Source organism: Tursiops truncatus, chromosome 20 (genome assembly GCF_011762595.2).
Source record: "Tursiops truncatus isolate mTurTru1 chromosome 20, mTurTru1.mat.Y, whole genome shotgun sequence".
In the NCBI taxonomy this organism is placed as follows: Eukaryota; Metazoa; Chordata; class Mammalia; order Artiodactyla; family Delphinidae; genus Tursiops; species Tursiops truncatus.
In genome coordinates, this window is record NC_047053.1 from 48,877,359 (window position 1) to 48,898,935 (window position 21,577).

The following is a 21,577-nucleotide window of genomic DNA, read 5'->3' on the forward strand; positions in this document are numbered from 1 at the left end:
CTTCCCAAATACACTGCAGTTGCACAAAAGTTATTTTACTAGGTAACATTGTGTAAGTTCCAGGTACTTAAGTGCTCAATAAGTGAACAGGTTTTGCAGCACAGCGGGAAGATTATTCATTTTAGGAAGAATGCTAATAAAGAAATAATGGCCTAAGTGACGTAAAACCAGTCTGTTGCCTGTGCAGAGGGTACGGATGTTTAAGCGATTCAAAATAGTATCAAATTAACAAGTGTTTTGGGAAAAAATTGTTGCCGGCAAGAGTACAGTAAGTGCAGTGTGGCAGTATGCATCCTAATTTATGAAAATATTAACAGCCTAGTAATGCCATTTCTAAAAAATTAGCGTGGAGTACTAAGTACAGAAGAAGATTCAGTCTTTTTTTTTTTTTTTTTTGGCGGTACGCGGGCCTCTTACCGCTGTGGCCTCTCCCGTTGCGGAGCACAGGCTCCGGACGCGCAGGCTCAGCAGCCATGGCTCATGGGCCCAGCCGCTCCGCGACATGTGGGATCCTCCTGGACCGGGGCACAAACCCGTGTCCCCTGCATCGGCAGGCGGACTCTCAACCACTGCGCCACCAGGGAAGCCCCCAGATTCAGTCTTTTGACCATTCCTTCAGCACATAGTCTCTAAGACCCTGACCTGGTTGGGGGTGGAGGTGGCATGTCGTGGTAAACAGCACCAACGCAGGCCTCGGGGAGCATTTCGGTGAGTGAGTGGCGTAGACCCAGTTGTGACGGTGGTATGGAGAAGGATGGGGCACTTAGCACCTTAGTGGTCATATCAAGGAGACCTGGAGCCAGTCTGGTTTATAAACTCTTCATGCAATGAGATGGTTGCTAGTCAAACATTAAAGACCTTTGTTGATGGGCCAGAGTACAAAGGTGATAACGGCATATGGTGAAACTGAGATGCTCCTGTGCACCTGTGTCAGAAGAAAAGCCCAAAGGGAGAAGACACCAGCCTATTAATGGAGGGTTATGTTTAGGTGATGGAACTTGGTAAATTTTTTCCCTTTTTATTTTTTTGTATTTCTCAAATCTTGATGAACATGTACTGCTTTCGTAGTAAAGGTAATTATAAAGAGGCACACCCGTACGTGCGCAACTCAGAAGATACTGCAGAGAAGTAACAGTATCTGTCTCGTGTGTCCGTGTAAATAATTTGTCTAGAGTTGCCCCTCAGAGCCCCTGCCTGCTGCCTCCTTGTGGGGCCCCCGCCAGCCGGCTGTGCTCCCTCCGGCTTTGACCGCCTCCTCTGCTTTGCTCCCCTTTAGAGACCAGACCCTGTGACAATGAAGAAGCCTCAGACCCCTGAAGAGCTCGGGGTGCCCGTTGCCAGGAATGGCTCTGTGTCGGGCCTGAAGTCTCAGAACGGATACACTCCTCCCAAGCCACCCCTGGGGTCCCCTTCCCCCAAGCCCTGCAAAACGCCTCCCCACATGCCGACTGTTCTGGATGAGCCTGGAAAGAAAGTCAAGAAACCAGCCCCCCTGCAGCACTTCTCCCCACCGCTCAAAACCTCCCCGGGGCCCCCCGGCGCCGGCGAGCTGGGCGGCAGCAGGTGTGAGGGCCGCAGGCCCGGCTCCTGGGACGGCAGGGCCACCCTCTCTACCTCACCTCGGCCCCCGGCCGCCAGGACCGCCAACGGGCTCGGGCCCAAGGTGGGTGATGAGGGTCCAGCTGCCGAGAGGAGGGCCTCCAGCCCTGAGCACCCTGCTGGTGGTGGCCCCGCCAGGCCCCCCCCGGCACCCCAGAGTGGAGCCGCCCCTCCTGGCGATTCTCAGGGAACCCACTCTGCCGGCCCCGCCAAGGTGCTGCCGGCCCGAGAGGACGCGGAGCTGGTGAAGGCCAAGTGCCCCGACCTGAGCAGCGCCTCCCCCGAGCCCGCTAACACCATGTCTCCTCCGCCGGCCAAAAAGCTGGCCCTTTCTGCCAGGAAGGTGGGTGTGTGGGAGGGTGTCGGTCGGGGTTGGGGAGCGGGTTCGATTGTAGTTTGGGGGGTGGGGCGGCAGCACAGGGGCATTTGGCCGCCCGAGGAGCTGAGACGTTGGGTGTCCCTAGGTGGCAGAGGGCTGTCCAGGCACAGGCAGGTTGTGGCGTCTCTGTCATTGGATGAGGCCAGTGGCCGATAGAGGGTCAGGGCCACACAGCTGTCCTCTGTCTCCATCTGTGGACAGATGTCCTAAGGGAGCCTCTGGGAACGGGCCCCGGCAGGGAGCTCTGAGCACGGGGACGCGCGGGACACGGGCTGGCTGGCACCTCTGTGTGCACCTCGAAGCTCCGTGATGTAATTGTCGTACTGAGATTTTTGTTTAAACTTCCTTCGTTTTTTCCTTTTTGTTTCTAACCAAAAACACTTCTGATTCTTCTTCTACCATTCTCCCACCCCTCACGCCCCCTTTTTTGTTCTTCTGTCCTCTCATCCTTCTTTCTGGGCTCTTTTATTTTTTATTTTATTTTTATTTTATTTTTACTTTTTCTCTTCACTCACGGCAACCTTTTTTAGAGCACCAAGTTTTTATTTATGTCAATAACTGCAGGCCAGCACCCTGCGGAGGGCAACCGGCAATGACCTCCGTCCACCTCCCCTCTCTCCATCCTCCGACCTCACCTCCCCCCGGAAACCCACTCACCCCGTCGTCGCCTCCACGTGGCCTGTCAGTACAATCCGGTAAGCAGGACGGCTGCTCCTCCCCCGTGGGGACAGCACACAGGTCTGCCCGGTGTCTCCTCTGTCCTCCTGCTGAAGGGGCTTCAGTGGGGCAGAGGCGGCTTGGTCTCTCAGGCCCTGGCTTTTTTACTCTGTCTTCATCTTCCGTCGTCTGCCACGTGCTCGTGGTGATGCGTGTGTTGTGAGCTGATCTGCCTATGGCCCCCCAGCCCCGTGACAGGACCCTGAAGTGGAAGGGGGGGGGTGTTTGAACAGACCATGCGTGAGCTCAGGGTCCTGTGCACTGGTTGTGTCTCCCAGCGGTGCTCCCTGGCTTATCTCGGGTGGGGTGGGGTCTGTCACCCTGGCCCTGAGGGCCTCCCGAGGGGACTCAGGCGCCCCCCGTGCGCTGCGGAGGCTGCTGCGGGAGGCGAGGTTCTTTGGGAGCTTTTCAGGCTCCTGCGGAGATGCCCCCCTGGAGGTTTGGGCTGTCGCCTCCTGGCCCGCTCCGTACAGGGGTGCTCGTGTTCCTTTGTGAGTCCAAGGCCAAAGGCCCAGAATTACTGATAAACGGCTTGTTTGAAGGCTGAGGGGCTATCAAGGCCTTTGGCAGCTGGGGAGGGAGGAAGGAGCGAAGGAAGATGGGGCGCGAGGACGTGGGGTGGTTTGGGCGGGCTTGGCGTTGCTGCGGCGCCAACGTGCCCTCCCTGCCCTCCTCGTTCGGGGCCCCGCTGTTCCCTTTGTCCAGCCCCGCTCCCGCTCTCAGTCCTGGCACGGGGGTTTTGCACATGCTAGGTCCTTAAACATCCAAGACATTTATTGGGTATTTTTTCTTTGTTTCTTTGACATATAACTTTTTTTTTTTTTAATTCCAGAAAACGCAGAGTAGCGTGATGTAGTGGTGCAGTTTGTATGTTGCCATCAGAGTTTGTTGTCTAGTTTAGATGATGTTGAGACAGTCCTGCTTCATTAGCAACCCTTGGAGATGGGTTTATTGTCACACATTCACAGATGAGAAAATTGTGGCCCAGAGTGGAAAGTTGACTTTTCCAAGGTCGCATAGCTGGCAGGAGGAGATCCAAGAGTCTCACTTGGTTTGCTCTAGATCCTGCCCTTTACTTGTCTTGCTGTATCATCTGACTGGAAAGTCTGTTTCCCTGATTTTCCTGAACCCCAAGTTTCAGAGGAAAATCCTTGAAGGGTAATAGTGGAAGATGCGTAGGCTCACAGCCGCCTTTCTTATAAGACTCACCGCCTGTGCTCAGACACCTGATACTTGGCGGAGGCTGGACATTTATTGCTTAGTGGAGGTTTCCTCCCAACACATTTGTACGGAGAATCTGAAACATTAGGGTTTGCAAAAGTACTTTGAACTGCCTGGTGACAAGAAACTAAGAGATATGTAACGATTTTTATTAACTTTGATCTTAAGAGTTGAATTTGTTAGCATGTATTTTCTAACGTTCGCTGAAATGTACATATATCTGAGGTTTACAGGCGAAAGTCTTTTAAAATCCTGACCTGCGAGCGAAGGGGCCGAGGGAGGGCAGGCAGGGAGAGCTCAGCCTGTCCTCACTACCTGACTGTCCCTACAGGGCTGTGTCACCTGCTCCGAGACCATCCAGCCATCTGAAGCCCCCCCCTGGCCCCCACTCCCCGTCACTGTCCAGCAGCCCCCCGCCTCTCGGGACATCAGACCCACAGAGCCACTCGCCCGCCTCTGCGCCCCTGCCTCAGGTCAACGGGGGCTTCCGGGCCCCCTCACACCAGCTGCCAGAGGCCATCGAGCCCCCCCAGGGTCTCTGTAAGAAGAGAAAGAAGACCCGCGTGGGAGAGACCCAGGGCCAGGGCTCAGAGGCCTGCACAGCTGTGGCGGCCCCTCCAGGGCCTCCTAGGAAGAGGAGGAAGAGGAAGAGGAAGCACACGGGGGACACGGACGCCTCCCCTCTGCAGGCGGGGCGCATGCCGGGGCCACCCTGGAGCCCCGCACATAGGAAGGAGGGTCGGGCGGAGCCGCTGGCGGGCAGACCGGAGGAAGAGGGCGGACAGCAGCCGGGGAACGGCTGGCCCGTGGGATGCGTGAGCGACGGCCACCGCGTGAGCCGCAGGAAGAGGAGGAGGCAGGGAGCTGAGGGCCTTGGCGGAGAAGACGGCCTCCGCCGGGACCACCCACCTCGGCGTGGGTGAGAGCCGGGAGCCCTGCGCCTCCGCTCACACACAGCCCACTCCCAGTGGGTGCTGTCTGGAAATACAGGCGCTGCCCGGCCCTCTGGGACCTGACTGTATCGTCAGGTGTCCCAGGCGGGTGGCGAGTGGAAACAGCGTTCCGGACCTGGCCAGCCCCGTAGGTGCTGGGAGGTCCCGTGACCTGGGCCGGGCCGCGCTGGGGTCCTGTCGTCCACCTTGTGGGACTTGCCTCGGATTAAAAATGCATTTGTGTGCTTTTCTGGACTGTGGCCGTGGGCAGGTCCTGATCAGGTTCGGGTGGAGTCTCCTGGGGCTCTGGAGGGCTGAGGCACATGCACCAGAGTTCACGGGGTATCTGGGCCTCAGTTTGCTAGGAGCTGACTGTCAACTCTGACTTCCTAGGAGCTGCTCTTCCTCAGATGTCGTCCAGCCAGAGGCTATTGCAGCATCACCAAGGAAAAAGAGAAAGAAAAAAAGGAAGCAGGAGTCACAGCAGGAAGTAGAAGAGAATGAGCCTGAGGGCCAGAGGGGCTCTGAAGTCCCTGGGAGCAGGCCAGGGACAGCTGTGAATGGCCAGGCTCCTGGAGGCCCCACAGGTGTGCACTGGGCCGGGAGGGGACGCCAGGGGAGCAGGGGGTGGGAGCCAGCCTACCCTGTGCGTCTAGAGGCAGGTGCGGTACCTTGGGAGGGGCCCGCTGGAAGACCTCTTACCTCTGCCCTCGTGCCAGCTGTCTGCCCACTCGGGCCTCCTGACCTGGCAGATCGTTCAGCCCAAACTACCCTGCAGGAAAAGATGGGGTACATGTAAACTTCACACGTTCTGTGAGCGCAGTGTTTCTTCTGGTTCAGGGCTGTTCCCGTCTAAACCTTCCCACTGGAATTACTCCTGGGCCGCCCAGCCTGGCGTTTTTCTTTGCCACTTGAACTTGCAGCATTGGGTTCAGAAGCTCACCTCCCTCTGCCTCTCTTTGTAGCCGGCCTTCCTGAAGATCGTGTGGCCTTTTGCAGTGGGGTTCTGTGTGCTGTGGCCGTGCCTGGGCTGAGGCCTCCACCAAGCGCCTCGTCCACGTTGTGTTTTCTTTTTCCTTAGTGGGCCAGCCCGTTTCACCAGGCTCTCCTGGTGGAATGTGTCTGTTAAATGAGGGAAGAGAAGGTCCTCAGCGCCTCAGGAAGGGGCCCCCAGGTGCAGGATCGTCTGGGGTCTGCTGTTGGTGCTTTGGGGGCACGCTGGTTCCCGGGGATGGGTTTGTAGTTTATCAAACTCCGGAGAAACGAATTCATGAATAAACACGGAATTCCATTAATTACACGGCAAAAGCACTAATTGCTAGGCAGTGAGGAATGGCCACTTCAGGCAGCCCGTGTGTCATTGGAGAAAAGGCTGCAGAGACCGGCTGTCATCAGACGGGGTCACTTTGTGAGCACGTCAGCCAAGCGGGAGGTGCTGCCGGGCCCCAGGGCTCTCCGCCCAGTGCAGAGCAGGAAGTGCGCGGCGGGCACGCCCAGCACCCCGTGTGTTTGTTCGTGATCCCAGAATTGGGGCAGGCATTTGTGACCCTAAAGAGGCCAGAGCCCGGGTTGCGGGTGGCTCCGCGTGACCACCGGGCCCGAGCTGTGCTGAGGAGCGGCTGGAGAGGGGGTGGGGGACAGGCCGGGGGCAGACAGTGGACGCTGTCCTGCTCAGAGCACTGAGCCTGAAGGGCACCAGGTCATTGCCAAATTGGTGGACCAGAGAGATGAGGTCAGGCTTGTGTTTAGGGAGGTGAGTCTATTCTGACAGTTGTGGGTGGTTAGGGGGACTGGGCAGAGGCCAGGAGCAGCTAAGACGTCGTTTCTAGAGCCCTGATAAGGGGTGGTCAGTGCTGTCTGTGCAGATGTCCTTGCTGGCCAGGCTCTCTGCGGGCAGGGCGGTGGGAGCTGCCCTGCGAAGCTGCGGTGGTGGTGGTGGCGGCGGCACCTTGTCCCTCCAGTTCGCGCTGCTCCGGTTTCTGCCCCTTCCCTGCAGGCGAGGAGCCTCCATGGGGAGCTCCCGTCCCTTCCTCCGTCAGACCGAGGGCTCACTGCTGCCTGTAGGTTTTTTGTTTTGTTTTCAGTGTTCAGGTTTTCATCTTTTGCAGAGTTGATTTGGACCAATAACCTCTTCTCTTGAGAAAGAATAATCGTTAACTCCCTTGTCACAGGCAGGCAGGCAGGCAGGCAGGAAGAGCTTGCTTTTACACATTCTCTAAAGAATTTGTCATTAGTAAGTTCTGCAATTCTGTTGTAAATAAAAGGTGTACAAGTGTTTCCTCGGTGGTTTATTTTTAATGTATGTAAATGTTATTCTGATTGCAGGGCTGGGACAGGCTCCTCTTGTATCCTGGGACAGAGAGAGAGAATCCGATGTGGTCCAGGAATTGCTCAAATATTCATCTGATAAAGCTTATGGGAGAAGAGGCACTGGTTTTGAGACTTGACTTCTGTCTTCTGCAGTTGGCTTATGAGGAGCTAGAGAGGCCTGAAAAAGACCTCCTGTGTTGAGCCTTGTGCATAGGAATTGCTTGGCTCTGAAGATGGGAAGAGGAATGTACATGTCTGTTGTACCCTCTCTGACCCCATTGCCATTGTATGCAGATCAAGAGCCCTGCAGGCGGGTTTTGTCTGCGGTGGGGATCCAGAGCAGCTTCCTGCTGGGCTCTGGGAGCCGGGGAGAGGGCAGAGCATGGGCGTTTGGGCAGGGCAGGGCAGGCCAGCCAGGGAGAGCATTAGAATTCCAGAGTCGGGGCAGGCAACAGACCGAAAAACTCATCCAGCACTCATGCTGTAAGTTTTTATTTAGAACATTATTTTTCTAATTCGGACTCGGAGAAAGAACGCAAGATCTTTGTTTCTCAAATGAGGGCATGGGCTTAAAAAGAACTAAATATTCGGGGTTAACAGTGTTTGCTTTTAAGTGACGGGATCACTGACTGGCCTACACACCGGAGACCACTCTGTTCCTCCCCTTTTCCTTCTCTGTGTATCCATTTTCACCAAAAGGTGGCACTCAAAACTTTTTGAATAATTAGGAGTAGACCAGCCTATTTTGTAAACTTCACCCTTGAAGTAAATCCACAGGGCAGCCAGGTACCCACACAGGTCGCAATGCCAGTGTCTGTCTTGCAGTTTTGACGTGGGACGGCGAGGTGTCAGCTGTCAGTCAGGACGCCATTCAGGACAGCAGGCTGGCCCGCATGGCCACAGTCATTGACGACTGGGACGAAGAGTTCGACCGAGGGAAGGTGTGATGCGTGGTGGCGCCTGGCGGGGGCAGAGCGCCGCGGAGTAGCTCAGCTCGGGGGCCGCTGGGGAGGACTTGGATTTTCAGGGCTGTTTGAAGGGGCAGCAGCACTACAGAGTGGCCGAAGGCGAGACTGGAGCCGCGCTGCCCGGGTTCAGGAAGCCTGTGTCCTCCAGTCACTCCTGCTCCTCCGTCAGTGAAGTGGGGGTCGTGGGGACACCTTCCGTGGGTCACTGGAGTGTCAATCTGTTAGTTCAGGTCGCACGTTGAGACTCGTGCTAGCACGTAGTAAGCACTTGGAAAGGAGCCCCCGGGACCCGGGGGAGCCCTTTTTGGGAATTATGACACTGTGATTCTTGACATAGGAAAAGAAATTGAAAAAATTCAAGAGAGAGAAGAAAAGAAACTTCAATGCCTTCCAGAAACTTCAGAGTAGACGGAACTTTTGGTCTGTGACTCATCCAGCTAAGGCTTCCAGTCTCAGCTATCGCCGCTGAATTTGGAGCTGTCAAGATGGGTCAGTTTGTGCGTGTGTGTGTGTGCAGTCGTGCATGGGCTGTGGTGTGTACGGTGTGGAGTGTGGTGTGCACATACCGGTCACTTGCAGATTGAGGACCAGGCTGTTTCCAGGCTCCATCTCGTGTCAGTGGCGTTGCCCGTGTTGGACGCGCTCTCCCGGGGTGGTGGTGGGACTCCTAGGGTCTCGTTTCTCTCCCTCAAGAATGATGTTCTTTGCCTCACAGCCTCCAGAGACGCGGTCCCTTCCCGGGGACCGTCTATCTGGACTGAAGAGCCACTTGCCGAGGACTTGCTGGCTCTGTCGGCTCCAGGCCTGCCATGGGGGACGGCCCGCAGAGGCCCCGGGCTTCTGTGGATCAGGACCTCTGGTGACACAACACGCACTGTGACAGACACGGGGACTCTTAGAGCAGGGGGCAGCACAGCAACTGGGACCTGAGATGGGGCTGAGCGCCCTGTGATGCTGTCCTGGGGCTGCGGGGGACGGCAGGGAGGACGGCGGCTGCGCCTTCCCAGTGTGACCTCGAGCTCCAGAGATGATGGCGTGCAGCCAGTTGCTCTTCTCGACGGGCCCTCCGTCCCCCACTCCTGGCGGCTGGCACTGCTAGCTCATCCTGCGCCTCCCGCTTCCTCAGGTGGGGGCTCTGTATGCCTTACCTGTTCAGCCTCAGAGAGTCGGCGGCGCCCCGGGCCGGCCCCACGCCGCTGCCTCTCCCTTTTATGGAATTGCGGGGCGGGCAGCCCTGCCAGTGCATCTCTCTCTTGCAAGAAACTCTAGACCCTCTCTGGAGAGCAGGTGGCTGTAGTGGGGCAGGTTGGGGGCCGAAAAGATGTGCCGACACATCTGCTTCTCAGGCTGCTACTTGTTCCGAGGTGGCTTTGCTGGACCCTGCCTTGCAGCTGCAGTAACCCGGGGGTCCTTACTGAGGTGGTGGTCTTGGGGTAGATTCTCTGTTTATTTTACTACTTGATATAAAACATTTATTTTTGACCAGGCCTGTGGCTTCCATCAGCAATATGTTTCCTCTCCCTAATATGCAAATACTGGCTTTGTTTGCTCAATTTTGTGAGTGCTTTTTGAATTTAGATGATTGTATTACTCGAGAAGATCACGATCACTCTTTTATCTTGTTCAAGCTGTGCTGCGAACTTATAATTTAATAAATACGGAAAAGCCTCAGTGAGGTGATACTGTCCAGAAAAAGGACGCATGTCCCAGCGGTAGAAGGTATGGAAGTAAATCTGAAGATTATCCCTCAGCGCATGTCCATGCTTCCTCTCCTCTTGGTACCGCTTCGGGTGGGAGTGGACCAGTGCCTGGTCCTGTCCTTCGAGTGGTCTCCTCAGCCTGAGGCCCGATGCACTTGTCTGGCCCCCACTTTCTTCCTCACGGAGCCTTGCCCTTTGCTCTGCTGCTTGTTCTGGGGCCTGGGGGATCCTGGTGGTATCGAAAAAGCGTTACATTTTTTATACGGGGAGCTATGTTAATTTTTTCATGTGGGTCGATCTTTATGTTTTTTTCTTCCTGTTTTTGTATTTCTCTTTAAAAAGTTGGGGAGAATAATACCAGTGGCCTGCGCTGGGGCTGCTCTGGTCCCAGCAAATGGGAACCAGGCTCTGCCTGGACTGGCCCGGGAGCCTTTTTGTCTTCTACAGAGGACTGATTCCTGCATGTCAACCACACCTTGCTCAAAGCTGAGGGGCCCACCCCAGTGCCCTGTGGCTCTGTCATTTGTCATCTCAGGAGGGAAGGCAGGTGCCTCCGTGGGTAGGGTTTTTTTCTCTCTTGAGATGTTGACATCCATTCCTGCGTGAACTATCTCCCCGACCATATTTTTAACATGTTCTGTAGCTGAAAAAAGAAAAATTCAGTTGTTTGCTAGCACAGAATTGATCTCTTTTCTCTCTCTCCCTCTTCTCCAAACAAGTCTCTTCCTTCCTCCACTATATAACTATAAAGGCTTTTCCTGAGGAGAACGTACCCGTTTTCTCCTGGGCAGGGATGAGCACTGGCCTGACCCTGCAGCATTTAAGTATCACTGTTAAGTAGACAAGTCCTCGCATCCCACGGAGAATCATCGGCCAAACTGGGAGGGAAAGGATAGGCCCAGAAGACGAGTCCAGATCCTAGGTGTCCGTGTATAAAGCTTCTATAGTGGCAGTCTTAGACTTTGTTGACTTAGAACATGGGTCTCATTTAACTCACCCCTCCCAGTGGTCCTGGGTCCTGTCACTCCCTGACCCTCGGCTGGGGGCCTGCGCACACGGGGCTGGGGGCCTGCTCACACCTTGGCCCCGTGTGCGCGTCGAGTCCAGGGCACATGACCTGCACCTCCGTTCCAGGGGCTGAGGGGCCCCAGATGTTGTCAAGATCTCGGTGCAATAAAACAAGGAGTTTTTGTGAGTCCTGCCTGTGTCTTTGTTTTTTTCCCCTTTGACTTATAAAAGGTTCACCCCGACCCCAGTCTGCTGTCCTAGTTTGCGTGTGAGGTTGGCCTCAGGCACTTTCTGGTCACTGTCCGTGAGAGGGAGTCAGGTGCCTTTAGCAGTCTGTGCAGCAAAGCTTAGAACAGGTCTTTGTTAAGAATAAAGGGGGAATAAAGAGGTTTATTTGAATGTCTTAATACATTGTTTGAATTTAAGAAGGGAGAAATCCTTTGAAGTGACTCCTTGAGCTTTGAGGGTGATTTTCAATGAGCACCAGATTGAAACTTGGAAACAGTATCATTCCACTGAGGTTTGTTTGAAAATTTTTTGAACCAAATGGTTGGACTTCTGCAGGGAAAGATGAGGGAGAAATCAGGTTTTGCTAAACTGAGTTTTCCTCACAGTTGGCAGGGACAACCCAGGCCTCCGGTTTGGGGACCCCCTCCTGAGCCTGGCTTGTGCACAGCGGTGGGTAGGGCACGGCGATGTGGTCAGTGCCTGTTCAGTCTCCCCTGACCCGAGTGGGCACGCCCAGCTGCTGCTCCGGCCACATACCGGAGGCCGTGGTGAGGAAAACTCGTCTCCTGTGTGGACTGGAATTCAGTGTTGGTAGAGTGTAATTTGGACTCACGTGGACATTGCAGCTCTTGTCAGGCTTGACGGGAACAGGAGGGGCAGGGTCTGGCTGATACCGCACGTCCTGGAAGTGGGGTAAGGCCAGGAGGGGGCACAGGTGTCTGCAGAGCGCTCCATGATCTGCAGGTTGCAGGTGGCAGGAGCAGTGCCTGTGAGTGGGTGACAGGAACTAGTGTCGTCCCAGGCAAAGGCAGGTTTCCGTTGAGTGGGTTCTGGTGCCCGAGCTCCGCGGCTCCTTACTCCTTCCTTCCCTTCAGTGACACCCCACAGTGCCCCACCCAAACATGCTCCTCAGACACGGGGACTCTCTAGTCCAGTCACTGCGGGGGGTGGGGGGGTGGTTGGCCGGACAGCTCAAAATGAGGACAGCAAAGTAAGAACAGGTGAGGTGAGACATCTGCTGGACCCAAACCAGAGGGGGTGCTCGGCAGGTGGGAGAGGGTTTGGGGTGACTGATGTAGTTCATGGGCCTGTCTCACCAGCGGAACTTGTGTCCAGAGGTTCTGCATCACCGGCTGGGAGGCAGCTGGAGTTGATCCACTACAAATCTGGGCACAGGGGTCATACAAGCAAGACCATAGCTTTTGCGTGTTGTTACTGGTTCCCATCAGTAGCAACATGGTTCTGGCTGCGTAGAAGATGAATAAGGCCAAGTTTCCCACTGGCAGCCCATGGTCTCAAGCACAGAGCTGCCGGCTCCAGTGGGAACCAGGAGGAGGGCGTGCCAGCCCTGCCTGGTGTGGCCTCGGGGAGGAGGGGAAGCTGTGAATGGGGGGTTGACAGGTGAGTAGGCTCCAGCTGGTGGGGCTTGCTTGAACGACCCTGTCAGGCGACAAGGCAAAAGCACAGGATGCTTCTCCACTGATAATTTCGGTAGGAACCTTTCATGCCAGCCTTTCCTTGTGTGTCTTTCGGATTACAGTGAGTGCCTGCGGTATCGTCAGCAAGGGTCTACAAGGTCTGATTCGCTGTTTACACACCCACGGCTGATGGCAGTGTGCGTGCAGGCCAGGGGCGGGGGTGGAGAAGACAGGTGAAGATGACCAGTCCAACAGGCTGGCCAAGAAGTGCTCATGTCTGCAACTATGACATGGTAGTAACAGAAGAGGTGGGGCCACTTTGGTATTCAGAGGTGGAATCAAGAGCAAAGGTAACATAAGGTGGAAGGTTCAGGGCTGGGGGAAGACCTCTGGCTTGGGAAGTCAGCTGAGTGGTAGGGCACGTCATACCAGAGAGGCAGGTGGGTGACAGATTCCAAGGCTGTGATGCAGCCAAGCCTGCGTTATCAGAACAGAATGGGGAGACCCACAGGTGTGAGAAGGAGGTGACCAGGGAGCACGGAGTCTCCCGATTAGGAAAAAGTGCAGGACACCTGGGGAACCAGGTGACCATCCATTAGAAGCTCGGCCAACCTCGGGAGTCAGGAGCGAGCAGTGAAAGGCTGGCTGGTACGATGGAGTGAGGAAGGCCAGGGTTCGAATCCTGCCCAGTCTTGGTAGCGTGGACAGCCTCCATGTAGACGGGACCTAGGTGAAGCTAGGTTCTGGTAATCCCAGGCAGCTTGAGGATGTGTCATGTGACACCTGGTGAGAGCTTAGCGGTGTGGTTCTCTCTCTGCCTTCCGGGCCTCATGGCTGGTCACCTGCACTGGCTCCTCCCTTTAGCCCAGGCTCGTGCCTGGAGGAGCCCCTGCTGCACAGACTCTGCTTAGCCCAGCTGCATCCTGCTCCTTCCTTCCCTGCTCCTGCATCAGGACCGGCTGGTACCGTCAGGGAGGACCATCCAGCTGCCCAAAGCAGGTTGCCATGCTTCATTAGGCTCTGTCTCAGGGGGCCCCTCTCTCCCATCCCATTAGTGGCTGTTGCCTGTTTGTGCCCTCCCACCGCCTGTGTGCCCCTTACTCTCGGCAAATGATTTTCATCCCACTGCAAGAGTTCCCTCCCACTGCAAAATAAACAGTGAAACACCAGGAAACCAAAACCATAAGCAACTTCCCTCTATCTCCGTGTGGTCTATTCTCTCTCTGACCTAGCGGTTCCAACACTCACGGAGCCCAGAATCACCTGGGAGAGTTATTGAATACTAATTTAATTTAATACAAATGTGAGGGAGATGAGACTCTCGAGAGTGAGGCTTGGGCAAACCCTTCCTGAGTGATTCTACCGGGCGGGCGGCCGGCGTTGAGAACTGCTGTGCTAGTCCTGGGTTTGAGAGAGGGTCGGAATCACCAGGGGGTTGTTAAAACACAGGTTGCTGGGCCCCATCCCCTGACATTCTGATTCAGCAGGTCTGGGGTGAGGTCTGAGAATTTGCATTTCTAACACGTTCCTAGGGGATGCTAACCCACTGCTGGGTGGGGACCACACTCACAGCTCTGATCTAATGGTTCTTACATGGGATGGTCTGTAGGACCCCCTGTGGGGTCCTCAATGTGCTCTCCAGACCGACCTCTTCCACCCCTTGGGGACCTCGCCTCAGTGATTTTCCCGTCTGCCTCCTGTGTCTCGCTCTTCCCCCTTCCTTCTCTCGTGAACATGTTCAAGTGTCAGCCATCCTAAAAAAGGCCCATTTTTTCCGTGTCCCCTCCCAGCCACCCTCTCCCTCACCTAAGCTTCGATTTGCCCTCTGCTTCCTTCTCCACAGTCCTCAGTCTGCCCTCTGCCCGCATCACTCCACTCAGTGACCCAGTTCCCAAATCTGATGAGCCTTTGCCACAACTTCTTTTCAGGATTGGACACTATTCACCCCCGTCTCCCTGAAGAGCTCTTCTTTTTCTGTCCCTTCAGTGTTAAATCTGTTGGATCTGGTGAGCCCTGGATACCTAGATGTAGCCAGAATCAATCCACTCCAATCAATATTCCCCATTGTGTACTCAGTATAGCCCGAGGAACATCTTTTCCTGGATATCCTACTGGCAAATTTGTGGCCCAGACAGAGTTCATTGTTTTGTCTGCCCTCCTCTTACCTGTGTCCTGCTCCTCCTGTGTCCCTCCCATGGCTGGGGGCCCACCATCCACCCTGATGCCAAAGCCAGAAACGTGCCCGCCACGCTCGGCACCTCCTTCACATTACTTCCACGCATCAGTGACAGAATTCTGATCTTTCCACCTGGCTTCCGGAAAGTCCACTCTTTCCCGTCCCCACTGCCTGGCTCTCAGCTTGAGTCGCCACCACTTTTCTCTTGGACTCAAATCGTCTTCTAACCAGTGCTCCAGCCTCCAGTGGACCTGCTTCCTGGTCTGCCTTCCTGGCCCCCAGGATAGTCCTTCAAGACAAGAAGCCCAGGCTTCCCTGGTGGCGCAGTGGTTGAGAGTCCGCCTGCCGATGCAGGGGACACGGGTTCGTGCCCCGGTCCGGGAAGATCCCACATGCCGCGGAGCGGCTGGGCCCGTGAGCCATGGCCGCTGAGCCTGCGCGTCCGGAGCCTGTGCTCCGCAATGGGAGAGGCCACAACAGTGAGAGGCCTGCGTACTGCAAAAAAAAAAAAAAGCCCTAATCAAATCATTCCCATCCTCAGGTTTCCCAGCACCTGTCACAGCTGTGTTGTTGAAAGGATGTGTCAGCCTTCATCATCCCGCGCTAACTGTTGGGACTATTAAAATGCACCTTGATGTGGTTTTTTGCTCTTACAGTCATAGAAATGATCCGTGGTTCACGTACTTTATTCTCCCTTCTTACGTGTACTGATCTGCTGTTTTCTGCCTTACATGGCCTCGGTTAGACAATTCCCCTTGGCAGAGACGGGTGGGTGTTGCCTTCTGTCAGTCCCGAATTCCAGGCCCCCAGGAAGTCTTGGTTGAAGGGGTAAGCCCGACAGGAGTGTGGTTGGTGACCGTGCCCTTGGACTCCTCTCAGAACGCGGCCAGCCCACCTCCGTTGATGTCCTTGGCCCAGAAGCCTCCTTGCGCCGTCCTCCCGACGCTTCTGTCTCTGAGCCCCTGCCCCCACCCCCCGTCCCCCCCACCTTTGTTGTTTTCACAAGTGAAAATATTTTGGCAGGTCTGGCGGGAACTGGAGCATTAGCTCCTCTATTTGAAGTGAAAGCCTGGACTGTGTGGCACGTGGCCAGCTGTCTTGTCGGGCGGCAGGGGAACTGTTTGTGACAGCTGGACACAATCAAGATCCATTACAAACAGATTTCAAGTGCCATTCACACACAGAAGAAATTGCAAAGCTTTAGCAGAATAAAATCTGGGGGTTTTCAAAGCAAGACAATGCCCCAGCCTCGGCCCGTGTGAGCGGCTCGGTTTGCGTCTCTGCAAGCGCCCTTCCTTCCCCAGCACCACCTCCCTCCTGAGTGCAGGCTGGAGAGGCTGGCGGGGCTGGCGGGGGCTGCCCCCAGGCCCTGTCTTGTATTACTGAGGACACCTGTCTAAACCTGCATGGGGAGGGCTCAGAGGCTGGCTTCCGGAAGCGCCGCTGGGCAGCCTCGTCAGCCTCTCACCTTGGTCTCAGGGAGAATGAAGGGTTCACGTAGCAGTTGGAGGGTAAGGCTGGCAGGCCCAGCTGAGCCCATTCCTCTTCTGTGAGGCAGGTGTTGTCTGAGGCAACTGTCCCTCCCTCCCCGGCCCTGGCCTTGGTGGAGCTCTGAGTAGTGGCGTGTCGGGTAGCCATTTATAATTCTGTATGGGTGGGAGGCCTTAGGATGTGGTGCTTCCTGTGGTTCTGTTGGCCTCAGGGGACCGTGTTCCTTCAGCATGTGCGGGGTGGCGGTGCGAGTTGCTCCTTTTGCACATGGAGGGGGTATCAGTGTTCATGCAGGGAGGGGACACCGTCCTCCCCTTTCTCACGAGACCCTCCAGTTTGCGCTGCCCACTTGGCCCCCTGCTGTCTCACTCATCTTGATGGGAGAAGAGAAAGGCAAGGAAGTAGAATCATTTGTTTTAGAAAAAGGAACCAGATGAAATATGGGCACAAGGAAGAACAGAGAGGTAATAGTGAAGTCCCTTACCATGGTATCTTATATCTAAGCCCCCTCTAAAATTCTTATTTAAAACATTAATTTAAAATAGGTAATAATATCATATGATATCACTTATATGTAGAATTTAAAATATGACACAGATGAACTTATTTACAAAACAGAAACAGACTCACAGGCGTAGAAAACAAACTTATGGTTAACAAAGGGGAAAGGGCTTGGGGGAGGGATAAATTAGGAGTTTTGGGATTAGCAGATACACACTACTATATATAAAATAGATAAACAACAAGGGCTTACTGTATATCACAGGGAACTGTATTCAATATCCTATAATAAACCATAATGGAAAATAATATGAAAAAGAATATATACATTATATATATATATATATATAAAAATAACTGAACTTCGCTGTACACCCAAAACTAACACAACATTGTAAATCAACTATACTTCAATTAAAAAAATAAAATAGGTAATACATGCATATTGTGTTTAATTTAAAAGCTGTGTATTTCCCAGGGCTGCTATAACAAAGTCCCATGGGCTGGGGGGCTTAAAACAACAGAAATTTGTTCTCTCACGTCTGGAGGCCAGAGGTCTGGAATCAAGGTATTGGCAGGGCTGCACTCTCTCTGAAGAATCCTTCTTTGCCTCTTCCAGCTTCTGGTGACCCAGGCATTGCTCGGCCTCTCCAGTGTCTGCCTCCATCTTCACATGGCCTTCTCTATGTGTCTCTGTGTCCTAATCTCCTCTTCCTAGAAGGACACCAGTTATTGGATTTGGGCCACCCTAATGATCTCATCTTAACCTGATTACATCTGCAAAGACCTTATTTCCAAATAAGATCACAATTCACAGGTACTGGAGGTTAGGTTTTTGGGTTCACAATTCAACCCCTTTGAGTATTGAAGGGTATTTAATGAAGAGTCTCCCACTCCTGTTTCCCTGGCAACTGGCTCTCCTCCCAGAGGCAGGGAGGCCCCCAGTCTCCTGTGTGCCCTGTTAGCCACAGTCCACGCTTGCCCACTAGTTTGGGAGTCCCGAGAGGGCATGGCTTTCCAGCTGCTCTCTTCGCTGCTGTGTCCTCAGCATCTTGAACAGCGCATGGCACAGCACTGCGCCCTGCCCCCGACAAATACTTATCAAATGGCTGAACGTACAATGTCAATGTACATCACATGTTGATGTATTTTTGTTAGAAATGGAAATATATTATATGCCCCTGTTCTGTCCTTGGTTTTTCCACTTCATACAGCTTGGGAATAGTCTCACGTCGGCAAATGCGGAAATAAGCCTCAATCTTTTCTTTTGTTTTGTTTTATTTTGTTTCGTGGTACGCGGGCCTCTCACTGTTGTGGCCTTTCCCGTTGCGGAGCACAGGCTCCGGACGCGCAGGTTCAGCGGCCATGGCTCACGGGCCCAGCCGCTCCGCGGCATGTGGGATCTTCCTGGACCGGGGCACGAACCCGTGTCCCCTGCATCGGCAGGCGGACTCTCAACCACTGCGCCACCAGGGAAGCCCAGGCTCAATCTTTTAAAAGCCTGTGGGTGCTCCCTTGTAGGAAAGGGACAGGACCCAGTAACCTGTCCCTTTTTGAATACTGTTTCTGAAAAAGTTTTAAACATCACAGTATAAGCACAGGAAAAAAAATATATTTTGGGTTACCTCTGCTCAAAACCCTTCCTAATTCATTCTAATTTTTGAAATTATTATGTAAGGCAAGGATGACAGAAGGGAGGCACTAATTTAAAAAAAAAGTTCGTCAGGCGGATCAACCACTAAAAACAACGGACCACAGTGAGAGGCCTGCAGGGAGCCCCGACCCATTTTCTTTTTCTTTTCAATTTTTTTTTTGATGTGGACAATTTTTTAAGAGTCTTTATTGAATTTGTTACAATACTGCTTCTGTTTTATGTTTTGGTGTTTTGGCCACAAGGCATGTGGGATCTTAGCCCCCTGACCAGGGATCGAACATGCACCCCCTGCATTGGAAGGCGAAGTCTTAACCACTGGACTGCCAGGGAAGTCCCTGACCCATTTTCAAAGTTCTTGACGTGGGGGAAGAGGTCTGGGGGTAAGTAGCAGACCAGCAGATTCCAGACCCACGGCCAGTGCCCTCTCAGCTCCTCTGCTCCCTGCCTCTGGCTCTCCCTTTGAGGTCTCGCTATGCTCCAGGGGCTGAGGACACAAGTAGCAAGTGAAGCTGACCTGGTGGCTCCCATTCTACACTGTGACCTCTGTGGGCCTCAGTTTCCAAATCTGCGATATGGAGATAACAGCTCACCGAAGCCCCGGAGCCAGGAGTGTGAGCTAACAGAGGGTCTTTGACAGTGACTTGCAGTCAAGTACATTTTACATCCCTACCCAGTGCATTCATCTACAACCAAAACAAACATTATCCTTATGGTATGTGATGGACACTGATTCTATCTTATTCTATCTTCCTTTCATCCAATGGTGATTGGTTTCTCATCCATTCAGAGTCAGGACCTGCCATTGGAAAACACTGTTGTAATGAAATAATGTAAGTTAAGGGAATTTGTAAACAGTTAAGTACCAGGCTAATTGAAGTGATTAGCATTCACACCCGTATTCCTTCCCATCCAAAGGTACTGGGTTTGGGAGTTCAGATCATAGTGAGAATTAACCTGTGGCCTCAATTGCTTTTCTTCCCAAGTTTTTGTCATTGAGCAAGAGTTAGGTGAAATCAGTGGAGATTAAACGGCTAGGTCCACCAGAATCAACCTTTTAGGAGTAAGATAACAATCTATACAAGGGAAGTGTCTAATTTCTGGAACTGTTCGAAAGAAACACCTGCCTAAGGAAATGGAGACCATCTTCTTAGACTTTCCGGAGACATCAAGCTTCTCCACCAAAGGCTGGGTCAGACAGCTCAGCGGAGTAAGAGGGATGTTTGTTTGTGAATGTACAATATTCTTAGCCACCAGAAGGGTGGGCCAGAGCTGCACCCTGATGGAATGTAAAGATTAGGATCGCTTAGGGTGATATGTTGAAATCCATCCATCCATCCATCCATGTGCAGAGGTCAAGAGGAAGACAACGACAGATCTGTCACTTCAGAGATCAATATTGGGTAGAAGCCTGGATTTTATAGGCAGAGGCTCCATTGTGTGGGTGGGAAATAGGTCCAGGGCACTGAGCTGTTTGCCCAGGTCACAAGGCTAATAGGAAGCAGATCTGGAAAGAAAGCCTAGAGTTTCATCATTCATTTATTCCTTTTGCATGAGGGGAAATTACTTTTCTTTGTTGTCTCTTGGGAGGCATATTTTAGGGCTCACCCAACAGGCTGCTGAGGAGGGTCACAACTCCCCCTGATGGAGACATTGCCAGCGACATTGCCAGGTCCTTGGGCTGAGCTCTTCTCCAGCAGCCCCTGGGTACAGCACGTTGGCTAGGTGTCCAGGGTTATGACCCCCCCGGGGGGTCTTGGACCATCCCTGTGTGATGTGTGATCCTGAGATTCCTTCCAACTGAGGCACTTATAATTTTTAGGGGTAGCACCAAACCAAGAAAGAGTGTATGCATCCAGAAGTGGCTAGAAAAAGTGGCATTTTCCTTGATTTTTCTAAATTAAAAATTGGGGAGGTGCCCACCTCCCGGTGAAGAGCTATTGCTCATGCTCCCCGAAGGGCAGCTCAGTTTACCAGTGGGAGGGGCTTGGTCCGCCCAGGGCAGACAAATAAAACATGTAAGGCACAGTCTAGAAACGTGTAAATTTAAGAGGCCCAGGAATCAAGGTCACCCAAATCCTGAAATGCTGGGAGATGAGGTGCCTCTCTTTGAAATTTGACCTGGGTAAATTCAGAGGACAAATAAAAGGAAGTATAAAGGCAGTGAGCTCATGACATTCACGGTGCTAAGGTTCAGACCTCAGAAATAATGAATTCAAATGCTCTGGTCTCTGACCAAGGACCGGCCGTCTCTGGCAGTCTGGGGAGGGCCGGACCTGCGAGGTTGACGTCAGCGAGGACCACCCTGCCCTTCAGTGGCCGGACACGACCTTGGGCTTTTGTGGGCAGCCAGACTCCGTGCTGTACCCTAGGCCTGTGCCGCCCTTGAGAAATCCGAAACCCGATGCGCCCCTGTAGGCGGCCGGGGCGGGGCCTCGGGCTTGGGCGTGGTATGAGGCGGGGCCTCGGGTCGAGGGACCAGTCGGAGGGGCGGGGCCTGAGCGGGAGCGCGTACGCAGGCGCGGGCAGGCTACAGGACGCAGCCCGAAGCGTGGGCGCGCGGGCGGCGAGGGCGGGGCCGCGGGCCTGGCCGGGCGCGTGCGCAGGCGCGGGTCGGGAGATAGCCGCGTGCTGGGGTGTGTGTGTGCGCGCGCGCAGGCGGCGGGCGGGGCGCCCCGCGGGAGGCAAGGGGCGGGTGGCGGGCGCGGAGCCGGGGGCGGGGCTCCGAGACGCGCTGGGCGAGCAGGGCCAGGAGCTAAGGGTCCAGGGGCGAGCGGCGAACCCGGCGCGGAACCCGGCGCCGGCACCATGGACGAGGACGACAGCTACGGTCAGTACGGCCCGCGGCCCGGCCGGCGGACGCCCTCTCCCTCGCTTCCTCTCTTCTCCGGCCCGGCGTCCTGCCGCGCCTCTGGCGGCTCGCGTTTCCCGGGGACTGTGGTGCCGGACGCGAGCCTAGGGCGGCCGGGCCGGGCGGGGACCTCCGCAGGGCAGGGGTCACCCGGGGCCCTGAGGCTGAAGGCTGAGGGGCGCTGAGGGGCCGGCGTCGGAGTGCCCATGTCTCCGGGGTCGGCGCCGGGGGTCGCCGGGCTCGGGTCTCTGGGGCCGGGTTCGTAGGACTGGGGTCTCAGGGCCTGGGGCTCCGGGGCGGGGGTCTCCGGCGTGAGGGTCTCGAGGCCGGGGTCTCGGGTGGGTTTCGCGAGGAGAGGGTCTCGGGGCCGCGAATTCGGGGCCAGGGTCTCGGGAGGGGGTCGCGGGCCTCTGTCCGGCGCAGGCCC

At 54.6% G+C, this 21,577-nt stretch overlaps 2 protein-coding genes across 4 annotated transcripts in view; both read left to right on the forward strand.

Annotated features, from left to right (window-relative positions):
- USP36 (ubiquitin specific peptidase 36) overlaps positions 1-9,613 on the forward strand; it is a 33,236-nt gene extending 23,623 nt beyond the window's left edge. For all 3 annotated transcript variants that reach the window (XM_033846852.2, XM_033846854.2, XM_073797940.1), the window contains 8 exons: positions 1,277-1,942; positions 2,543-2,673; positions 4,248-4,835; positions 5,242-5,435; positions 7,174-7,275; positions 7,984-8,099; positions 8,464-8,615; positions 8,842-9,613. In XM_033846852.2, coding sequence (XP_033702743.1) covers positions 1,277-1,942; positions 2,543-2,673; positions 4,248-4,835; positions 5,242-5,435; positions 7,174-7,275; positions 7,984-8,099; positions 8,464-8,595 — 1,929 coding nt within the window. In that variant the 3' untranslated portion in view covers positions 8,596-8,615; positions 8,842-9,613. The remainder of the gene's footprint in view (positions 1-1,276; positions 1,943-2,542; positions 2,674-4,247; positions 4,836-5,241; positions 5,436-7,173; positions 7,276-7,983; positions 8,100-8,463; positions 8,616-8,841) is intronic.
- An 11,364-nt stretch (positions 9,614-20,977) lies between these two features.
- Positions 20,978-21,577, forward strand: part of CYTH1 (cytohesin 1) — a 92,726-nt gene continuing 92,126 nt past the window's right edge. The window contains exon 1 of the mRNA XM_033848601.2: positions 20,978-21,129. Coding sequence (XP_033704492.1) covers positions 21,108-21,129 — 22 coding nt within the window. The 5' untranslated portion in view covers positions 20,978-21,107. The remainder of the gene's footprint in view (positions 21,130-21,577) is intronic.